The 21,752-nt window shown below is 42.2% G+C and overlaps 2 protein-coding genes across 9 annotated transcripts in view; both read left to right on the plus strand.

Moving 5' to 3' along the window:
- The window catches only part of ube4b (ubiquitination factor E4B, UFD2 homolog), a 29,834-nt gene extending 22,879 nt beyond the window's left edge, over positions 1-6,955 (plus strand). For all 4 annotated transcript variants that reach the window (XM_080763025.1, XM_080763026.1, XM_080763027.1 and 1 more), the window contains 7 exons: positions 137-263; positions 607-751; positions 1,475-1,609; positions 1,780-1,971; positions 2,208-2,382; positions 5,147-5,293; positions 5,544-6,955. In XM_080763025.1, coding sequence (XP_080619151.1) covers positions 137-263; positions 607-751; positions 1,475-1,609; positions 1,780-1,971; positions 2,208-2,382; positions 5,147-5,293; positions 5,544-5,611 — 989 coding nt within the window. In that variant the 3' untranslated portion in view covers positions 5,612-6,955. The remainder of the gene's footprint in view (positions 1-136; positions 264-606; positions 752-1,474; positions 1,610-1,779; positions 1,972-2,207; positions 2,383-5,146; positions 5,294-5,543) is intronic.
- A 1,491-nt stretch (positions 6,956-8,446) lies between these two features.
- kif1b (kinesin family member 1B) overlaps positions 8,447-21,752 on the plus strand; it is an 85,865-nt gene continuing 72,559 nt past the window's right edge. For all 5 annotated transcript variants that reach the window (XM_080764111.1, XM_080764114.1, XM_080764112.1 and 2 more), the window contains exons 1-2: positions 8,447-8,744; positions 10,036-10,186. In XM_080764111.1, coding sequence (XP_080620237.1) covers positions 10,081-10,186 — 106 coding nt within the window. In that variant the 5' untranslated portion in view covers positions 8,447-8,744; positions 10,036-10,080. The remainder of the gene's footprint in view (positions 8,745-10,035; positions 10,187-21,752) is intronic.

A 21,752-nucleotide genomic window follows, 5' to 3' on the forward strand; every position in this document is an offset into this window, starting at 1 on the left:
AAGGGCCGATACCGATACTTTTCCGATACAGTATCGGTACATCTCTACAACGTACCCAATATCACTACTTATACTAAATGGTTCTAATACGCTGTAGTTGTGTCACAAAACTGACTCTGTACCACATTCCATTCAGATGTGGAACATACTGGTGCCACCAGTGAATTTTATGACAAGTTCACCATTCGCTATCACATCAGCACCATCTTCAAGAGTCTTTGGCAGAACATCGGCCACCACGGCACTTTCTTGGAAGAGTTCAAGTGAGTTTGCTACATTATCCTTTGTGTAGAGTCTGTAGACAAATGATTGTGCGTTGGAAGTCAACCAGCCACCTCCATAATTCACTGACGGTTGCAATATTATGCCACAGAATTAGTACATTTTGATCACACCGGTTTCTGGACCAATGCCTTCTAAACAGATAGAGAAGATTCATTTATTACCGACTTCAAAAGTGATTGAATTATTTCATTTGTCCTCCTTGCAACTCTTGTCAAGAATGATTTTTTTTTAATGAATCCATCGGAGGGAACAGCATCATTACTGTGACCAAATCCTGACAATTTAATGAGACCCTTTTATTGTGCTCTCCCCTTCTCATAGTTCTGGGAAGCAGTTTGTCCGCTACATCAACATGTTGATCAATGACACCACTTTCCTGTTAGACGAGAGCTTGGAGTCCTTGAAACGCATCCATGAGATCCAGGAGGAAATGAAGAACAAGGAGCAGTGGGATCAGCTGCCCAGGGTTAGAATATCCTCTATGTCTATGTGTATCTGTCTCTCCCGTGCATAACTCGGGAACCGTCTGTCCCATATGACCTGGGTGCAGAGTGGCAATTCGATCGGACCAACGGTTCTGAGGACTGAAAAACAACAAATATCTTTATCTGTCTGTTCGGGTCTGTGGAGAAAGCACGAATGTGTGTTGGGGAGAGGTGTGGGCACCTGCTTTCCTGATTGGCCAACCCAAGCTTTTGGCTTAACTGACTGGCTTAGCTTTGCTTCTCGTTTATGCCGATGTGGCAATGTGTTATCTGGGTGGGTACCAAATAATACTCATTATTAGTGAGGTACAGAGGTGTCGCTTGCTTAGTTATCTAGAAATAATAATAATAATAACTTAAGTCAAGTTTGTCTGAAACGTCAAAACAATAAGTAAGGGAAAGCTAAGAACCAAAAATCAACATCTCATCTCAAAGCTAACTACGGAACATTAGACTTAATGGACAGACCTGAAGTGGATAATTAAGGTTACCCTATTTCACATGTGTAGGTTATCGGAATTGCCAGCTGGGAATGTATGTATTTCTTTATTTATTAATGACCTCAATAGGGTACCAGAAGATTGGGGTAGAGAGTGGGAACAGTTAATGCACTTGCATAGGCTACTTGCATGCCTAACCTCAGTCAAGCTTTGAATGGATTCATGTATTTAGGACAAACGTGGTTCTCCTCATACCTTCCCTAGGAGCAGCAGCAGAGTCGCCAGTCCCAGCTAACTCAGGACGAGCGGGTGTCTCGCTCCTACCTGGCCCTGGCCACAGAAACGGTAGACATGTTCCACATCCTCACCAAGCAGGTCCAGAAACCCTTCCTCAGGCCCGTAAGTATTTGTATTGGCATTAGTAGTAGTACACACAGACGTTTCTATTTCTATTTTTTTATCCATTTGTGAAACAAAATGTGTCAATGCCGTTTTGAAAGTGCCTTGTAGGACAATGTATACCAGGGCTTGTTATTTTTTTTAATTATACTGTACTTCTGTATTGCTAGGAACTGGGTCCTCGTTTAGCAGCCATGCTGAACTTTAACTTGCAACAGCTGTGTGGGCCCAAGTGTCGAGACCTGAAGGTGGAGAACCCTGAAAAATACGGTTTTGAGCCCAAAAAGCTCTTGGACCAGCTGACGGACATCTACCTACAGCTTGACTGTGCCCGCTTCGCCAAGGCCATTGCAGATGACCAGGTGGGCATTGATGACAAGACACTTAAAGATTTAAATGTATTTGGTTAGCCAAGTACTATTTCATATAAAAGGGATTTGATGAAGTGGATAGCCTGGTGTTCTTGAAATGTTTTTCTTATTTTTAAAACAAAAGTAGATTATCACATTTTCACAAGTGGATGGACAATTGGACATGTTCACGACCTTTTCTCACAAGCTTGTTTCAGACCAAGTAATTTTTCCCCCTTATTCTCCAGCGGTCTTACAGCCGAGAGCTCTTTGAGGAGGTCATCTCTAAAATGAAGAAGGCTGGCATCAAGTCCACCATTGCCATCGAAAAATTCAAGCTGCTATCGGAGAAGGTGGAAGAGATTGTTGCCAAGAATTCTCAGTCTGAAATGGACTACAGTGATGCTCCTGATGAGTTCAAAGGTGAACACTTAACACTTATGATGCCTAGGACATCCACACATGTCCTATCAAATAAAACTGTGATGTGTCTGAGATGTGTGGAGGACATGTCTTAAGTTATTTTTATCGATATAAAACAGGATTGCTAAAATATTTTTTTTGACAGCGGCTGTTGCTTGGCAACACCTTGCTTGTCCATCCACCTGTTTTGCCACACGCGCAGGCATTCACTTCCTGGTTTACGGCAAGGACTATTGAAAGAGGACGGGAAGCGAAGACCGTACAATGGACTCCATGTTGCTCACTGGAAGGAAAGAAACACAATGGGCTATATGCAGCCAACACTTCCGTGTTCAGTTGCGCATGTTTCTTTCCTTCCAGGGAGCAACATGGAGTCCACCGTACGGTCTTCGCTTCCTGTTCTCTTTTAATAGTCCTTGGTTTACGGCAAGGAAGCTTAGAGAAGGAAGTGTTATGGTCACGTGACTGTGCTGCGCCATGACACTTTCATGGGAGACAAATCTCGGACCGGTTACATGAATACAAAGCAGTGAATGGAGCAAGCTTGACCAGCTCATAACATTATTTATGAACCATTGAGACCTGTGTCATATAATCGGTTCAGGCATATAAAAGAAGACATATCACAGTTTGTTTTCTAATCACTTGCTTTTTGATGTGCAGAGTGCACAGTACTCATTTTATTTGAGGATTTTAACAGCAGCAGGTATCGTTTCTGTTCCGGGGGTATCGCAAGATTTGGCTGCCAGACATGAAACGGTGGACAGTCTCGCGATACACGTTCAGAAGCGTACTTTTTGCTCTTTAGATACCTCTATAAAATTACACCGTGTACACATCATAGCAGACGATGTGTTATGTTTTCTGTTATTTGCCAGAAGCGATTACTTTACAAAAGGTCTCAGTCATTCAGAAATAGTGTTTCAGCTGTCACTGAGCTCTCATTGACTAGAAAGACTAAAACGAAATATGAACTAAAACGAAAATACTAAACAGTTCAGGTTAATTTCTTTGTTTGTCCCCGAGGGGCGATTTGGTTTACAGCAAGGCATAACACAGGCAAATAACATGAATCACATAAAACACAGCAAAAAAGCACATGGTACACAGAACAATAAAACAGGATGGCAGTTCAAGGTAACAGTGTAGCATTGAAATTCATAACATTTTCAGAAACTATTGTGTAAAGAATTCCTACAAGTGAGTCGGGTGACATGTTACCTCCTCCTCCTATCGGCATTTAGATCCTGGATAGACACCGGCACGAAGGAGAACTTATACCTAGCTTTTGGCCCCTGAAACTTTTAGGCGAAGGCCAGAAGGAAGCAGCTTGAACTCAGAGCTGAGGGGATGAGAGTTGTCAGTACAAATGGACTAGGCTTTCTTAAGCACCTGTTTTTAAAATACTTGATCTAGACTACTGAAATTAACTCCAGCTATCTTTGAGGCCGTTCTCACAATCCTACCAAGGTGATTTTTGTCCTTAATGTTTAGGTCTCCATACCAACAAATCGTTAATAATAATAATAATAATAAAGAAATTAACTAAAAATGTATATTTCATAATGCTTGTTGAGCATGTCTGTGTGCATTTGTGTGTGCGCACGTGCATGGATGTAACATCCATGGCGCCCCCCAGTAAAGAAAAACACTACACCACTGGCAAGCTGATAACACTGAGCTTCCTGGTGATTACTACATGGACTTAAGACAGTAAAGGGAACTGACTGAACCGGTTTGACCTGGTGATGTCCAAGAGTCAGTTACTTTGACATCTGCTCCGATCTCAAATCAGTTGCAGACAGAAAGTAACACGAGAAACTCTACTGTGGTAGAATTCCAGCCATTTTGCAATGGATTTGTGGCTAATGGAGGTCGTATAGACAGCTTAGAGCAAGGATCCTATAACCACAGACTTAATATAATCTAGGGTGGGAACGTGGCCCACATACCACCTTTGATTGCTAGACATGCTAGCATGCCCACCACACTCGAATGGAGTGTGCCGTACAAGACACACGAGTGTCGACTTTCTACAGAGTTAAAAGTTCCCCCATGGCAGGTCTTATTTTTAAACAAGTCGCACCACAGCAACCTTGTGACATTTCAGTACAGGGCATGTTTTAATCTCATTATCTTAATGAGATTTTTATTGGCCATTTCCTTTGCTGGGGTTTTGGGAGGTGCACTAGTTAACCTGTCACATAAAATACAGTAAGCATACAGTATACTGTATATATGACTGTATATAAAGCTCTCTGTGCCCCACATTTGAGCTATTGCTCAACCAGACAAAATAAACTTGGTTGTTCAAGTATTCACTTTTATAGGAGGCTATAAAAGTGTGATGTGACAGTGAAGTGTGGCTGTGACAGTTAATCTATTGAATTAATTATAAAAGAGAATCAATTTCTTTCCCTGTTGATTCATTAATATGAAATGCATTGAATTTTTTTCTCCTCACTGGTGAACGTTACAGTGTATTTGGCGTGCGATATGAATTGCAAGCTTATCATAAACCCAATAGCATACAATAGTGTCGTATAATTGCCAGATCGATAGCAGCTCTGCGGTGGAGTGCATAAAAAAATCTTGAATTGTGTGGAAGAACAGCTAGAATCCTTTTGTGCCTGTCTCTGCTGTCCCCATCCCAGCTCTCCTACCATCTGTCTTAATGAGGGAAAAAATAATATATACTGTGTGTATCGGGAGGTAGACTGTTAACTTGGCCTTTAAAACAATGTGTGTGTGACTGTTCTAATAGACCCTCTAATGGACACCCTGATGACTGACCCTGTGATACTGCCCTCTGGGAATATCATGGACCGCTCCATCATCCTGCGCCACCTGCTCAACTCCCCCACTGACCCCTTCAACAGACAGCCACTCACTGAGAGCATGCTGGAGTCAGGTAACTGGCACACCATTCATTCTTTCTCACTGTCGAGTAGAAAACAATATAGTTCATGCAACATTGGTTTTTCCACAGTTGTTTGAGATGGATGTGTTGAATGGCAAGTTGCCAAAATGCCACAGAATCCAATCCATACATACTTGCTCCGATATGAACAGATCTTTAAAGACACAGAATCCATACAAAGACGGCACAGATGTCAAAAAGTGAAATATTTTCCTTTCTTAACCATATATTTTCTTTTCAGTTCCTGAGCTGAAGGAGAGGATCCAGGTGTGGATGAGAGAAAAGCAGGGAGGAGGACGACTAGTGTAGATGGCCTGCCCCAACTTCTGCCCTATTAACCATCAACTAAGGGATGTTACCAACTTGCCTGAATTCAGTATCACCACCACCACCACCAAGAAAAGAAATTATTCAGGACAAAAAAAAGGAAACCTTTTTTGATTTTTATCCACCTTTTATCCTTTTTTGGTCTCAGACCATCATCAAAAAACAAAACATAATAAAGATAAGACTTTTAAATGGGTTTTTTCTTTGTGTATATATCTGAATATATACATATATTTAATGAGAGGTAGTCAATGCATTACAATGCTGCAAGAATGTTTCCAACACCTAACAGTTTTAGCAGCAAGGTGCATTAATTTGCTTCACTGATAATATTCTTTTTCTCTCTGTTTTGTAAGACTGTATGTTGTCTTCGTTAGAGACATCCAATTATGTGAAGGGGAGTGGAATACATTTAGGGAAGGGGTGCGGACGGGGTTCTGATAGAATGGCTTGCCTTGAGTCTCGCCATCGAGACGGTGACAATGACAAGCTTAAAGGACTTCACATAATGCTGCTCCTAGTCATACAGCCAACAAATGTCTGTTAACACTCACGAGGCTCTGAAATGAGAATTATACCCTAAAGGATGTAGCTCAACGTGAACTCTAGCTAAAGGCTGATTTATACTTTTATCATAATGACCGCATCGCTTGTTGAAAGACATTTTTGGTGAGCATCGTGGTTGTGCGATAAAGTGTAAATTAGGCTTAAAATGTCTGCTTTCTTTTGGAGTACAGTGGTAAGTCAAGCAGCTGTATGGCAGATACCTGTACGGTTGGTCATTTCTAGTTTGTTGTTTTTTTTTTTGGTTTGTTTTCTTCTCCCTAATGACAGAGTGAATTTACTTTGTGTGTGCATGGCCTAAAGTCCATAACCTCCTAAAGCCTGAGGTATACTTGGTTGTGCATTGTGTCTCGCACTGCAAAGGGCAGATCTACAAGCTCACAACGCATTGTGTTGGGAGCTTGTAGACCTGATGTTTTAAGTGCATGGAATGGTGTGCAACCAAGTGTAAATCAGGTATAAGCGCCTCGTGGACTCATCTTTTTGGGCAAAGAAAATGGCCGAACGAGAGAATGTAGCATGAACACACTGGTGACACAAGTTGTACCATAGGAGCACACCATTGGAAAAGAGAAAGGAAAAGGCTGGTCTTAAGAATGACCAACATATCTCTCAACTGATGGGCTCTCTTTCGTAAAGCGCACTGTACCTAACTTGACCTTGCTGACCTTAACTGTACAGGAATCTATTTCCTTTAACCACATACCTGTTTTGGAAGCTAGGATTTTGAACTGAAATAAACGATGATGCACACATGTTAAAGGAGTCTTTTGTCGATTATTAATTCATCAGTAGTTTATTTTTTGATTATTACAATCGGAATCAGCTTTGTCACATCACAGGTGTAATGTGGGGGGGTGGGAGGACTTTGAAAGTCTATAATATAAACTCTTTGAACAGAAAATACCACTGGGAGAACTGGAGGTCTAACAAACAACACAAATGTATACAGCTGAGATGGATTGAATGACTGTCGGCTTTGTGAGCTCTATGCAAAATGTAGTTACAATGTCCTCCCAGCTAGACGGCGCCCTTTCCAGTGACCCTGAGTGTGTGCTACTGTGCTCTGGTATGAGGCCTTGTGCTGGTGCTAGTGCGGTGACAGCGCTGGCTGGGGAGCGGTGAGGAGAAATCCTGCAGTGTGGCGTCACGAGGAGAAAAAAAAAATGAGGTCCTCTCTACATCCCATGGCTCGGAGGGATGAGCGGCGCCTGCTGTGATTGGTTTGTTGGTCAATGGTTGTCATTCAATTTCTAACAAAATAGTTATTAGACTGTACAGCAACCTCACCTTAAAATGTATAATCCGCACAATGGATGTACATGCGCATGATTTGAAAGTACTTTATTTTTTCTTTCGGAAACTTTATTTTTTTCATTCAGTTTGTAGAATGGTACAGTTCAACGAAAGACGAAAGTACAGTTCAATACAAAATCTGAGATTAAAACCAGAAAGCACTAAAACTTGTTTACATCAGGGTCCTCCATTTTCAATTCATCCGAGCACAAATATTTCTATGCAAATAAAAAATAAATATACATAAATAAAGTGCAGTTACAAGGTGCCAGTCTGAAAATGTGTAACAAAGTGGATGTAATTTCCCGTATTCTGGTGGATTTGGGGAACTTGATATTTGTATCAGGCTTTACTAAACGGGATCCATTAAAAATCCTTTGACTTGGTTGACCACGCAAAAAGGGTGAAATTCAATTAAATCCCCCAAAAGCAGGAGAAATGCTGCTGGCGCAGGACTCAGGAGTCATGCAGGAGAAATGGTCAAATAAAATGAGTCTCCTGTCAAATGCAGGGGGTTGACATATCGAAACGTAGTTTTAGATGTAACTAATTCGGACGTCCCACATTCCTCTTGTAAACGTAGCAATGATAATAACTCGTCTAAACAAACATTGGTACTGTACCAACTATACCAACCAACGCACATCATGCTACTGTCCCGTCTGTCCGACTCCCACGCATAGATTATGGTCCCCCACGCACGCAGGCCTACAATACAATGGGCAATGGTTGTCTCCTCCTCGCGTCAACTGTTGCCAGGCAACCAAATATAGCCTATCGCAGCGTGACCATCCTTGCTTTCAGACCATGGGACATGGACTACCGTGTCAAAACGACACCCTCTCGTCAACGATCAGACATTGGCTCCTAGAACCATTCGTCACGGATGGCTCCCGTTTCATTGGCCCGCCGGGCTGTCAGTCAGAGCAGGGGAGAGGGGAGTTGACGTAATCTCTTCGGTAAATCAAGGCAATCTATTATCAATTCCGTTTCGCTTGTGTGTGCAGATAATATACGGCCGTTCTATCACAACCGGGGAAATAAACTCGTCCAAAGAGTCACCCGATGCAGCGAAAACTCACCCGGTGGCGGACAATGCTGCTATGATGGGTGTTTTTCATCAAAGTGGACTTCATCATATTTTTTCCGCTCGCACATTCTGATAAACCACATTTGACGCCCACTAGTTTTTTCGCCTTGTTTTCCCAGTCATATGGTGTGTTCCTGTTTTCCTTCGTGAGAAGAATCTGCTAAAGTGAGTAAAAATGTAACGCTATTCTATATTTTAAATGTTGTAAGAGAGCTTGGTGTTTACTCTGTGTTGGGTTTTAAGGAGTGCTTGGCTGTCCTGTCCCATTAGCCCGACGCCTTAGTTAAAATGACAGATGCTCCCTCATATTGTTTATAACATGGAAAAAGACATTTAGCCTACATTTTTACATAATTGTTTACGCGTACAGTAATTGTCTGCTGCATGTCCCCGTGGTGGCGTAGATACTGCGTGCGGCGTTATTGTCTCCTGTTCTTTTATAGTCTGAACAGATACTGTACACGTTGAGGCCAAGGCTAAGGCTGTCTGACTGATAAAGCTTTGCTGACCAAAATCACGGTCCCCCAAGACATCCGTATCCCCACCCAGTCAGTCACTGTCACTGGGATGATGAGTGACATGTTTGTTTCACCTCTGGACCGAATAGTTACATTGTTTCATTCGTAATTGGTCCAGACCTGAATGGAAACAATGTACTGTAGTGTATCAAAACCGTTTTTAAAGGGAGGGGGGGGGGGGGGTTGTGTTCTGGAAACAGCTATGGGGCCCCCATATTAATTGAGAGAGGGGGGGGGGCAAAAATATCACATTTGCTTTTATGCTTGGGACAACACTGTATAGGTATAGCAAGCAGGCCTGCCTAGCTCTCTCTCTCTCTCTCTCTCTCTCTCTCTGACTTTTGCCTACCAAATAGGGACCTGGGTAGATAGAATTTCATGGGCGTATGCTTTAGCAAGTATGGCTGTCTGACTGCACGGACATGATGAAAAATATAAATATGTGCTAATGATGGGACTCAAGAAGTACAGCTTTATTATTAATTGTAAAGAAGAGAGAAGACATACTGGTAGTTGTATGATCAGTAGTTGCATGGCCATGGCATGCGCCATGCTGCTTATATTATGGGCAGGCATAACTGGCAGGCCATTTTCCTTTGAACACAAGGCAGATTTGAATACATTGCACAGTTGATAAATACTTGTTGCCAGTATTTGAATGGTGGAAGATTTGCTTGATTTGTTTACCAAAAGAAAAATAGCCTTGGTGCTCTTGGTCGGCCATGTTTGTTGTAGTAGGCTGTTATGAATGGAAATGGAATATAGGAATAAAGCTATGGTGGGACTTTAATGGAGCAGTTGCAGTTTAGAATGTACCCTAGGATGGACATGATTTAGTTATAAATGCAAGCTGTGATGTTTTGTTTATTCTGTTTGTTGTGTGTGAGCGTGTTGTCATGTTCTTCATGGAAACCCAAATGTTTTTATGCTTCTTGCAGGAAAGACATATTTGGAATCTTAAGTGAACGTCCTTGACTGCAACCATGTCTGGGGCGTCTGTAAAAGTTTGCGTTCGAGTTCGCCCCTTCAACTCCAGGGAGACGGGCAAGGACTCAAAATGTATCATTCAGATGCAAGGGAAGTCCACCAGTGAGTAAAACACACACACACACACACACACACTACATAGTGACACTATTCTCAAAGTTTATACCCCCCTGCCGTGTAGTACCAATTCACTTCCGCACATACGATCTCCTGCCTGCTCTTGCTGCAGGGGTCTCATTTGCTAACGGCAGAATGAGCAAACTGAATGGTGGACGGTTGAGGAACAAACAGCCTGAAAGGGAATAAAAGGCACACTGAGTGAAATTCCTCCTCCTTTTGAAAGGAGGTGCATGCCCGAGGAGTCTTCAGTGTGAGAAACGCTGAGTTGGTCCATTGTGGTCGACACACAGAGGTCATCCCCAAACAGTCTTCGTTTTGTGGGCCCCTCCCCCGTGCAATGTTGCAGAATGCAATCATATTTATTGTAGTTTTTATATGTGCTTTTATCATTTCTGTGGTTTTCACATATAGTTTGGCAACACACACTCCCCTTTCTGCACATAGCTCCATTTTAAGGTAACGGGGTGATCATGGGGCCGTTGCAGATCTTTTGGCAAAACTTAAATGTTGGCCATTTTAAAATATAATACATATTTCATTCAAATTACCAAAAACCATGGGAGATTGAGATCCAGCAATACAAAAATGCAGTTTAACCTTTGCAGATATTGTATCGTATTGTTTGATGTAAAGAAAATGACCTTACTTTATATTCAGTTGCAGTGTCAGCCAATGCAATTTGTCTCCCACCCGACAGCATATCATCTGGATCGATGATTAAGATGGACACTCAATAGATACACTTAATATGCAGCCCAGAGCTTGGGCTCCTTCTGATAACTTTCATGTTTTAGTTATACTGTTAGATTTTACATATTTTACATGTGTGATATGGCTCCCCCCCAAAAATGTATCTAACTAAGAATAGAAAATGACGTGTTCCAAATGGGGACTTGATTAATTTAATTAATTCTGTCTCCAAAGCTCATGTTCAAATGAAAGAAAACTAAATCCATATTGTAATTTTCCTAGATACTTTCTTTGAAATTTAAATAATTAAATAACGGTGCAGTGCTTATACCTGCGACGTCAGATAAACAAACTCATCACTGTATAGCCATGAAAAAACTATTTGTGTTGGCTAAATGTGCCATGTGCTTCTGTGGTAATAATTGTATTTCTGTGAAAGGCCAAAGGGTATCTGTGGCCAAACAACACAGAGCTTACAGATGTTTTGTACAGATTCAGCCTGTTAGCCTGTTACTGTGAGTCTCTCTTGCCACTTTAAATGGCAAGCGTAGCTGACCCCAAACACATTGTTGTGTGTCTCATTAAAAGCATTGGATCAATACCATCTGCCTGACGTTGGGTTACCCTACAGACGTCAAATGACCCAATAACGAGACGTGGTCATGTTACGGCGTAGCCCCTATGTGGATCTCGGATGTCACGTCATATGGCTGCTCTGACGTCAGTCAAACATGATGTATCTCTTGGCTTCTACTGTATGCATGTTTAGGCCATGTTTCAACTCCATCTGATCACCATTAAATACGATGAAAGAAACAATGCGTTTTTTAGGCCTGTTAGCAGCATACACAATAAATTGTGACATTTGATCGGTCCAGCGGTTTGTAAGATTAGCCCCGGTCATACGGACACAAACAGACAGACAGACCCATTTCTATACGTCTCACCTCCTACAGAGAGAGCCATGCAGTAAAATTACTTTTCCAGAGACCTTGTGAGAAACCTGTTCTGTTCTATTAAAACAGGATCCAATGTATGTTTGCCTGGGGCTTGTTCTTTCTGTCACTGGGATCATGTCAGCCTCATTAGACTAAGCCCATATGAATGGAACATAAGATCAGGCCTCTCCTTCCAGATATGCCTCACTTGTCCTTTATCTCTCAAACTCCTCCAAAGACTAGAGAAGCTTTCCGTCAAATCCCTAGTACTTTGGGGTTCATATAGCATCAGATCCCTGGGTTTCCATCATGCCAATGACACCCAGAGGTGCTGGAGAGTGACTTGAGGTTTGTAGCAGAGCTGCAGTAGAATATGCAGTGTTTTTTTTTTGTTGGGGGTAGTGTGTAAGTGAGGGAGAGAGAGAGGAGGCTGCAGTAGTGTCTACTCTGAGTCTACAGCACCTCCTCCTATCACATGGGCAGATTGCAGAGCAGAATGGGAGGCTGGCAGGCAGCCATACTCTTCCCTTCATCAGGACTCCATTGCAGATGGTATGCTGAGAATGCTGTCTTATTAGCGGGATGAGAGATTGTGGTTCGCTCGTGTCATAATAAACACACACATGTGCACACACCTATGAACACACAGCCCAGATGATATGATGTGTTGTGACTTGTGAAAACATACGCTGTTTCTCTAAGTCAGTCACCTATGGTTTACTTACGTTCCTTGTTTACATGGGCCATACCCCTACTTCTGGTTCTTTTTATGAAACGCTTCCAGCAGCTGTTTGTTCTGAAAGGCTTGAGACTGTCGAGGCTTGGGTGATGCATGGACATAATTCATACTTTTTTCATTTTGAAATCTATAATTTTGCAGCATGATTTTGAATTTCAACAATAAGTAAGCCATTTTATGATACAGATCCAATTTGGAATTTGCCATTTCCGACCTCGATAGTGTCTTTTGTCAGCCTGATGTTAGCCTGATGAAGGCTAGCATATGGGGCTTAGAGCTGTTCTGGTAGATTTGGTATGTTAAAATGTAGTTGCTTGGTCAGGTTGTACTGTAGATGCTTGGTCAGGTTGTACTGTAAATGCTTGCCGGCTGTGTGGATGAAGCCATGGCATTCCTCATTCTTGCCATGTGCTCAAGGACATATGTTTTTGTTTGTGTATGTGCTGTCAGTGTACCTCAGAAGAACAAATATTGTGTGGGTGCAATGGTAGTCACAGACAGTCTCCACTGTGCATGAAGGACAGTGAAAGATAGCTCAGACGCGGTAAATTGATTATCTAGTGTGCAGGAGAGGTGTCCAAGCCGGCCTCTAAGAACAGGCTTGGAACTAAGTAAAGGCCTCTTTCAGCAGACACCCTCAGACATACCACAGCAAATGCAATTTTAACCAGTTGGGCTGTTGTGTTAGTAGTACTGCTCCTCCAAATGTGAGAGAACCCCACAACTTCAAAAGCCAGCCTTCATTAGGACCCTGATGTGGGCACCACATTGGTTATGTAATCCATGTGTTATGTTCCAACTATCAACCAATGCGCAGTTACTCATACTCGTATGTAAAGCCCAATGAGGCTGATGACCGCATTAAAGAAAAGATAGTTGGTCCTATGTTATGTCTGTTATGTCAGGCCAACAGCAGTAGAACAAACCTGTGTCAAATTGGATGAACATTTTGTACACATTGTTTTGTTCATTGACCTCTTACATTATGGGAGATGATTCATCACCATGAGTAAGATATTGATGATCTTCATGTGACAAAGATTGAATATCGTTTATGGATGATGTCGAGCTTAGCTAGTGCTGTGGATATGCCCAAAATATAATATCCCAATATGTTTAACCTCAATGTCGATGTTGTTACTACCATATTTGTAAAATGTTTAAACATTTTTCAAATAGCCAACTACAAGCTCACAACACATTGCATTGCAATCAACTTGTTATGTAGCTTTCTTTTCTTTCCTTTTTTTACATTTTAAAATATTAAAATGAAGCTTATGTGATGTGTGGCACTTAGGGAAGGTCAGGTCACCTCTCAGATAAAATTCAGCTGAGTTTCCTCTCAGAGCCAGCTAAGTGAAAGATAAAGATCACCTGCAGAGGTGATCTTTAGGGCAGGATCGAACAATAAATGATTGGTGTAATAATTATCTCCGCCAGGCTGGGAAGCGCCTCTTTTCATGCACTCTCCCAGTAGGCCAAGGAAGAACCTCTGCCCCAAATCTTTCAAATCAGCCTCATGGCATTGGTGGCACTATAACAGATCGATTCACGTTTTGAACCATAGGTCGGGTCATACAGTCAAAATATTTTCCCCCTGGATTAATTGGATCATGATGCAACTCCCCATGTAGGTCATGCATATTTCCGCCTGGCAAATTTCCCCCCCATTTAGCTTTTTTCTTTTTTGCAAAACACTTTTTTCTGCTAATCCTACAGATTACATTTAGTCTGTAGTCATGTGATCAAGGGTCTGCTACTGTAGATGTTTCATATTGCATTCTCATTGGCTACGATTGACTTCCAAAGTTTGTGGGCTGTGGGTAGTACTAGCCAACCTACCGGAGATTGTAGGAGTGCACCTACTGTATCTAGTTAATCATGTTTTGATTAGAACCTGTTTTGCCAATATTTGACTTTTTACATCTGTATGGTTTGCAGCCAACGTGTCCCAATTTTGAACCTTTTAAACTTTTTATAACAAATAGCCAATCTACAAGCTCACAATGCATCACAATGTTATGCTTTGAGCTTGTAGATTAATATTAATATTTATTTGTTTGCTTATTCATTAAAAGTTATCTATCATAAGGTTGTTTGTTCTATTTGTTTGCTTCTAAATTAAATGTTTTCACATAAAAACTTTAATCATATTTTAATTTAAGTTGTTTTTTTAATTGATTTCAAGATCGGTAATCGTTGGGCTATCCATCCAGCCATCCGTCTTCAATCGACCGCTTATCCGTAGTCGGGTCGCGGGGGCAACAGCTCCACCAGAGAGCTTCAGACTTCCCTCTCCAGAGCAACATTAGTAACTTCCTCCTGGGCGATCCTGAGGCGTTCCAAGGCCAGTGAGTCGATGTGATTCCTCTAACTGCGCCTTGGTCTGCCCCGAGGTCTCCTCCCAGTGGGACGTGTCTCGAGGACCTCCCTAGGGAGACGCCCGAGAGAGGCATCCTAACCAGATGCCCGAACCAGCTAAACTGGCTCCTTTCCAAGCGAAGAAGTAGCGACTCTACTCCGAGTCTCTCGCGTGACTGAACTTCTCACCCTATCTCTAAGGGAGATGCCAGCCACCCGTCGAAGAAAACTCATTTCGTCCGCGTGTATTCGCGACCTTATTCTTTCGGTCATGACCCACACTTCATGACCATAGGTGAGAGTAGGAAGATTGCTCGGTAGATGGCGAGCCTTTGGCTAGGACTCTTCAAAATCGGGATCGCCATCGAACCCCCAAAAACGTGGCATTGGTTGGGCTTTAGTATTGATATTAAAAGTGGCATTTTATTATATTTATATAATTATAATTATTTATTATAATTATATTAAAAAAACATCCAAATCTATTTCTTTTAGAAGTCCACTTGGGTCTGAGGCAGATGATGTATGCAAAAGTGGAATTTCGTCCCACCCCAAGTCATCATGATCAATAATTAATCTTGATCACAATTTCTAGCAAAACAGTCTGACTGATCAATAATCATGTTCAGCCCTACCTCATAGCCCTCCATGGGGTCATCCCCATATTCCCTGTTTACCATAGGGTTATTGTGAGCGGGGAACATGGATACAGTGACTCTCCCACCTCCATGATTGCATGTGTGAGTTAATGGTTGACAAAAGAAAATGGTTGAGGGTCTCACTGTCACTGAAGAGCAAAGTGACCGGATAAGAAGACGAGGGCAGATTGTGAGCAGGGGTTTTGCACGTGGAAGGTGCTCTTCTTACCATTGAACTCTGTGTAGACAGACAGGAGTGATTGACCTGATTAAGACCAGTAATCCTCCTGCATGCCTCAGGTTGCCACGCCCTGCCCACTGTAATCCCACTGCTGACCCTTGTAGTTACACCAAGCCATGTACACTCAGGGTGTCGCATTCCTCACCGACTGATCGTCATGCTTGTGATTGTTTTGCGGCATGACACGTTGCGCACGCTAGTTGGTGATCATCAGAGAGATGCATTGCATTCCTGACTGACCGACATGATCTCGCGCTTTGGTCTCGGCATAGCAAGTTGCATTTTTTTGATTCATTACTTAATAGGGAGAGTCAGGATAGTTGTTAGGATGGGATGATTTTTTAGATCTGTAACTTTAGGTCAAGACACAATCCGGCCCATGTGCTGCTGTTAATGCTACTTATTTTACTGGCAAACCATTTATAACATGATGTGGTCAGCTGTTCTATCACCTGCAATTTCCTTGAAGTATGTTGTTCTGTGTATGTTGATCAGAAGCACATGATTTGGGATAATGTGAGGTGATGTGCACATGATCTCATGATCCCATTTGCACTGTTTCAATGAAACACTGTACACAGTCAACCTTTATCCAAATGAAGTCGGATATACAGTAGCTTTGTCTGTGTGTGTGTGTGTGTGTGTGTGTGTGTGTGTGTGTGGGTGTGTGTGTGTGTGTGTGTCAGTGTGTGTGTGTGTGTGTGAGATCTATCTTCTGACCGTTTTCTGTCTGTCTCTATAAAGTACGGGCAAAGCAACATGTTGTGACGTAGATTTTGTGTGCAGTGAACAAAGGAGTGGACCAAGTATAGAGCCCTGGGGACCTCCGTCCTAATTGAGTTAAACAAAGTTAAACGTTGGTTCTACATGTCATGTACACATTTGTATTAATGCACTATGGACTTTACTGTGTACCAGGAATAGGGTATGTCGTGGAATTCACTTGCCCAGGCAGAGGTCAGAAGGGTAAAGTGATAAATGCTCTCGTACATTGCTGTTTTTGCTCTCTAGCTGACCACACACTTTCACACTCCTCACTTGTGTTGACTTTTCACCACCCTCTCCATTTAGTTTCAGTTTACACATATCCGGGAAGCCAATGCTCAAGATATGCAGAGTTTTGTTACGACAGTGCTCCACTTTAGATTGATTTCAGCCCAGCATCAATCCCGTGATGAGATAGGCTTGCTTGGTACTGTACGTGACAACTTTGAGATTGCATACAGTAGGTCTAGCTTAATTTAGAATGAGCTCATAGAATCCAAAGAAAGTTGACCACCAATTATCCTAATATATGCACTCACATACTTTAAACTTACAATGTAATTGTAGTTGACACAACAATCACCAGGTAGACCCTGTGCCAGGCACACAGGTGAAGTGGTTGGCAGGTAATTCACCACAGGGATCAGGGATTGGCAAGAGATGAGACAGAAATAATGAAAATATGTACAGTTCTACAAAACAGGTGGAGTGCATTACCTTTCAGATTGTACCGTATGTGCACCTGCTGGTGAATAAACCTACACGAATCCTCATGAAACTATGCCAGCTTACAGTTTATACTCTGCAGCCATGATTAATGATGCACCTTGAGATTTACAAAGTATTGTAGTGCTTTGGTCTGTAGTCTTTTGGTTATTTTGACAGTTATGATGAAGCTCATAGTTTGCATGTTAAGTAGGTAGCTGAGCAAGCATCAAAAATGCATCACCCCACATTTGTATTTGAGATATTCTCCTATATTGTACAAACATCAGTACATACCCTCCAGTATTTTTTAGCTCACTATCAGTGCCTTCGGCTATTTAGTGTCTGCGTGCATTCGTTAGTGTATGACTGTGTGTGTATATTATATACACAAGACTGTGTGCACCTCTTTGCCAAAGATGAGAGCAGAGGATATGATGATACGAGCTGGCTTGAAAGGGGGAGGAGGGTGAATTGTCGTAACAGCAGAGACGGTGAAAGTCGTGCACAAGCATGAGTCACGTGCGGCAGAGCGTGATTGGGGGGGCATCACACTACAGTGAGTGCACACACAGCCGCCCAGACAGCCAGGAGTGATGGGATTTCAGTCACACCGTTCAAGGCTTAGAAAGCCGTGAAATATATACAGTTTTGCCAAAGGCGGGGAAAAAAAGATGAAGCTGTTGTCTCTTTTTCATTGTCCTCTTGTGTGTGGATCTGAAGTACTGTCCAGTGTCCCTTACAGTAGATGGATGCACATTGGGATCTGATCCTAGAGACCTACACTTAGGCCCTCATTTATCAATCGAGTGTAAAATCTGCCACAGATTAGAGTGCAGGTTTCGTAGTACTCCCACGTCGCCACGGCATTTATAAAGTGATCGCAAACAGCTGATCCTTCCTTAATTTCGTTCTGACGTTAAATGTGACGGCTGAAATCTATCTGGCACGCCCTATGAAATCAAGCCTCGCCCTCGTTTTTGCGACTGAACACATGAAATACGACCTGTGGGAACCATGGAAACCATGGAAAAAAAGTTTCTCCCGTGCCTTGCTGCCCGCCTCACCCACCTCTCTGATACACACACACACACACACACACACACACACACACACACACACACAGAAGCACACGCAACTTGCAAGCCCAACTAACTGGTGTCTTGTTAAATAAATAAAGAACGAACACCTGCATGAATTAAATAAAGTTGTAGGCCTACCCTGTCTGTTTCCCTCTCACCTCGCTTGCCTTGCTGTCATGTCCACGCACGCACCTACATGACACGTACATCGACATCGCATCGCCATGAATGGAATTAGTTTGTAGGCTGGCCTATATACATTTTACCCATTTGTGCGCAGTGCACGGCGAAGGCGTGATACTGCGCACTGCTGTGATATTAAAGTAATGTGGATGACTCAGTGATGCCTGCATGAGAGATAGGCTATCATGTCGTCAAGGCAGTCATAATCAACGTTTATGTAGTGATTTGATCATTGATGAACGAATCATAAACGTATGGATGAAGACTTGCCGCTTGCATGTGTGCTGGTATGTGTTGGCGACGCACGCCGCGGTCCCGTCCTCCCGACCCCCGAAAATGATCTTGCTTTTATCTGAACTGTCAAAACTGTCAAAACCTGTCTAAGCACTTATTTAAATGGTGAATGATTAAGCCCCTTACGCCTATAGCCTGCTAGTACTTACTACAAATAGGCAAGCTGTATGCTTGTCATTGTCACTTGGAAATAAAGGCGTGCAGTCCATTTATGCCTTTTTTTTAATAATATCATAATCACATATGCCGCATCACTGCATGCGCTCCAAAATCATCTCACAAGTGCGCTTGCATAACAAGGCCATAAAGCACTGTTTGATTAAGCACAAACTAATACATTGTAAACATGTTATATTGTTTTTAATTGCGCGATTTTAATTACTTGTAAAGTTGGAAATCTCTCCCTTTTTCTTTTACATACACATACCGTTTTATATTAACATTTTAGGAGTGAAAACATATGTTTAGATGCCTGTGACAGCGTGTCAGCAGTTCAGACAATGCTGCTCCGCTTGTGTAAGACAGAAAAACAGCCAAGGACAAAGCGTACGCCAGCTGCCGAGCAAACGTGGGTGTTGAACGTTGTCAAGTTCAATTTCAAGCTTTGCCGGAAATGGTAAATGTCGAAAATGTCGGCAATTTCGGTGTGCACCCATATTTTGGCGTACGCACGGTTGATAAATGAGGGCCTTAGATTACAGTAGCTGCCAGCCTGCAGGAAGACAACTATATCCATTTGGTTTATTAATATTACTCAAGTGAAAGGCCAGCCTTGAGCCCACAACTCTTAAGTTATTAACTTCTCCCCCACCTAAGAAGGTACAACAATATAATGCTAACTAGGAATTGGCAATTAATCGGTTATCACCACATCGGTATCGGCTATTGGCCTTAAAATGCAATATTGGTATCGGATCGGATAAATAGGATTTAATCAAAATCGCGAGACATGGCCAAAGCATTTCCGGGGTTCCCCAGTCATAAGCGCTGAGAACCCCTGCTCTATACCAGGAACGTTGTGGCCTCCTTGAGTGGCAGGATCCTATGCAACGTATGAAAGGGGACATGCAATATTGATAAGGCGTCTGATAAGGCTGTACATCTTGCTCATTGAGGTCATACTTTATATTGTGTTTGTGGATAAAGATTGACCGGCTGCCTGCATACCAATGGATGTACAGTTAATAAAACTAATCGATTTAATAGATTATAAACAATATTCAGTTTTAATAAACAAGTATATTTAGTATATTTAAAAAGAAAAAAATATTAAAAAAGAATACCGCAATCTACAAGCTCACTGAGTGTACATTGCATCACAGCACGATGTACAAGCTTACCTTGTACATTCGCTATTTTTGTGTGACCCTGATAAAGGACATTCTAACTTATCATAAAAATCCATTTAGAATATTTTTGCATTGATAGTAAAAAAACCCCCAAAAAAACAAGCTTCTCTGTTATTCATTTAAGAAATAATTTGATATTTTCGCTGAGAAAATAAGCAATAGTTGCAGCCCTACTAGTACTGTTTCTAACACAGAGACCAATACAGTGTTGCTTTAAATCCCACTGTGCTCACAGCAGCAGCCCACATCCATCGCCACGCATCTCTGGCTTGATGATGCAAGCAGCGACTAAAGGCAGATAATGGTGCGCTTGTTCTGAGGTCATCGCGTTCCTCCTGGCTTCCTTCTCTTCTTCTGCACTTTGGCTCGTTACCCTCAGTGGGCTAAAATGGCTGGACTTTCCCATTGAAAATAAAGTGAATGCAGTTTTTAGTTCGTTTTGTGTCTGCTTTTTTTTCCACTCGGACCAACACAGCACCTTGTTTCATTTCCTCCCAAGGGCTGAATTCAGTAGTTAGCTGCTACAGCCCTCTGTAGTCCAGGCACGAGCTGCATAATGTTGGGCACTGTGCTCACTTTGTATTATTCATGACACATGGTGGGGACTGGCTCGACTGGGGAAGGGGAAGTATTATTTAATTCATCAGACTAAATCATCATTTAATTCACCCAGTGGCACGATCTTTTCAGTCTTTTCAGTCTTATTTTGAAGGCTTTCAGAATCACGATAACCCTCTAGTTTGACACGCCACACTACTTAAATAATAAAACTTGAAACTTGGATAATTTTGCCTATGGTGTGGTCACATATAACTGCCGATAACTGCCATTAAGCTACTGAATTGGAAGAGTTATCATACCAAAATATAAATCAGAGACATACTGTAGGAATACAAAAGTCACCTTGGGTGGTACCAAAATCTGGCTCGGCCCCTTGACCTCTGAGCTTTCTGAAGTAATTTGTTGTCATTGGCACAGATTAATACATTGTGTTCCCTCCCTTTGGTTAGATCATTGAAACCTCATGCTGCTGTGCTGTGTTCATAGCATACCCTGCAGCTAATTGATAGGAGACAGACACACATGCACACGCAGTTATCATACCGCACACACACCGCAAGCATCCACGTGTAACTCCGACACGCACGCTTTACCGCAGAGACGATGCTAGATAAAGGGTTAGTCATACAACGGTGTCGTCAGTGGAGGATTAACCCTTTGTGGTTCCCGGTGGTACGACCCGTTCCGGTGCCCCACCGGTACCGTCTTGTCAGCGGGGGGAGTGGGATCTTGTAAAATTGTCACTTTATCGGCGCATTTCATCGTTTTAGAGCTCCATCAGCTGCCCTTGCTTCTAAATGTTTGCGCTTGCAGCAATAGTTGGGTCTTCTTTACCTTTCTCCCTGCGTTTTGGTGTGAGTTTGTAGATGGGATATCTTCTGAATTTTGAAAAATGTCCCCTCTTTTTCTTCTTTTTTATTTTCCTTTTTACCTATGGCATGCCCAAAATAGTGCTTGATTATTATTGATGATTATTCTATTAAATTAACTAAATTCAAAGTA

Source organism: Protomyctophum bolini (genome assembly GCF_963924005.1).
Source record: "Protomyctophum bolini genome assembly, chromosome: 5".
Taxonomy (NCBI): Eukaryota; Metazoa; Chordata; class Actinopteri; order Myctophiformes; family Myctophidae; genus Protomyctophum; species Protomyctophum bolini.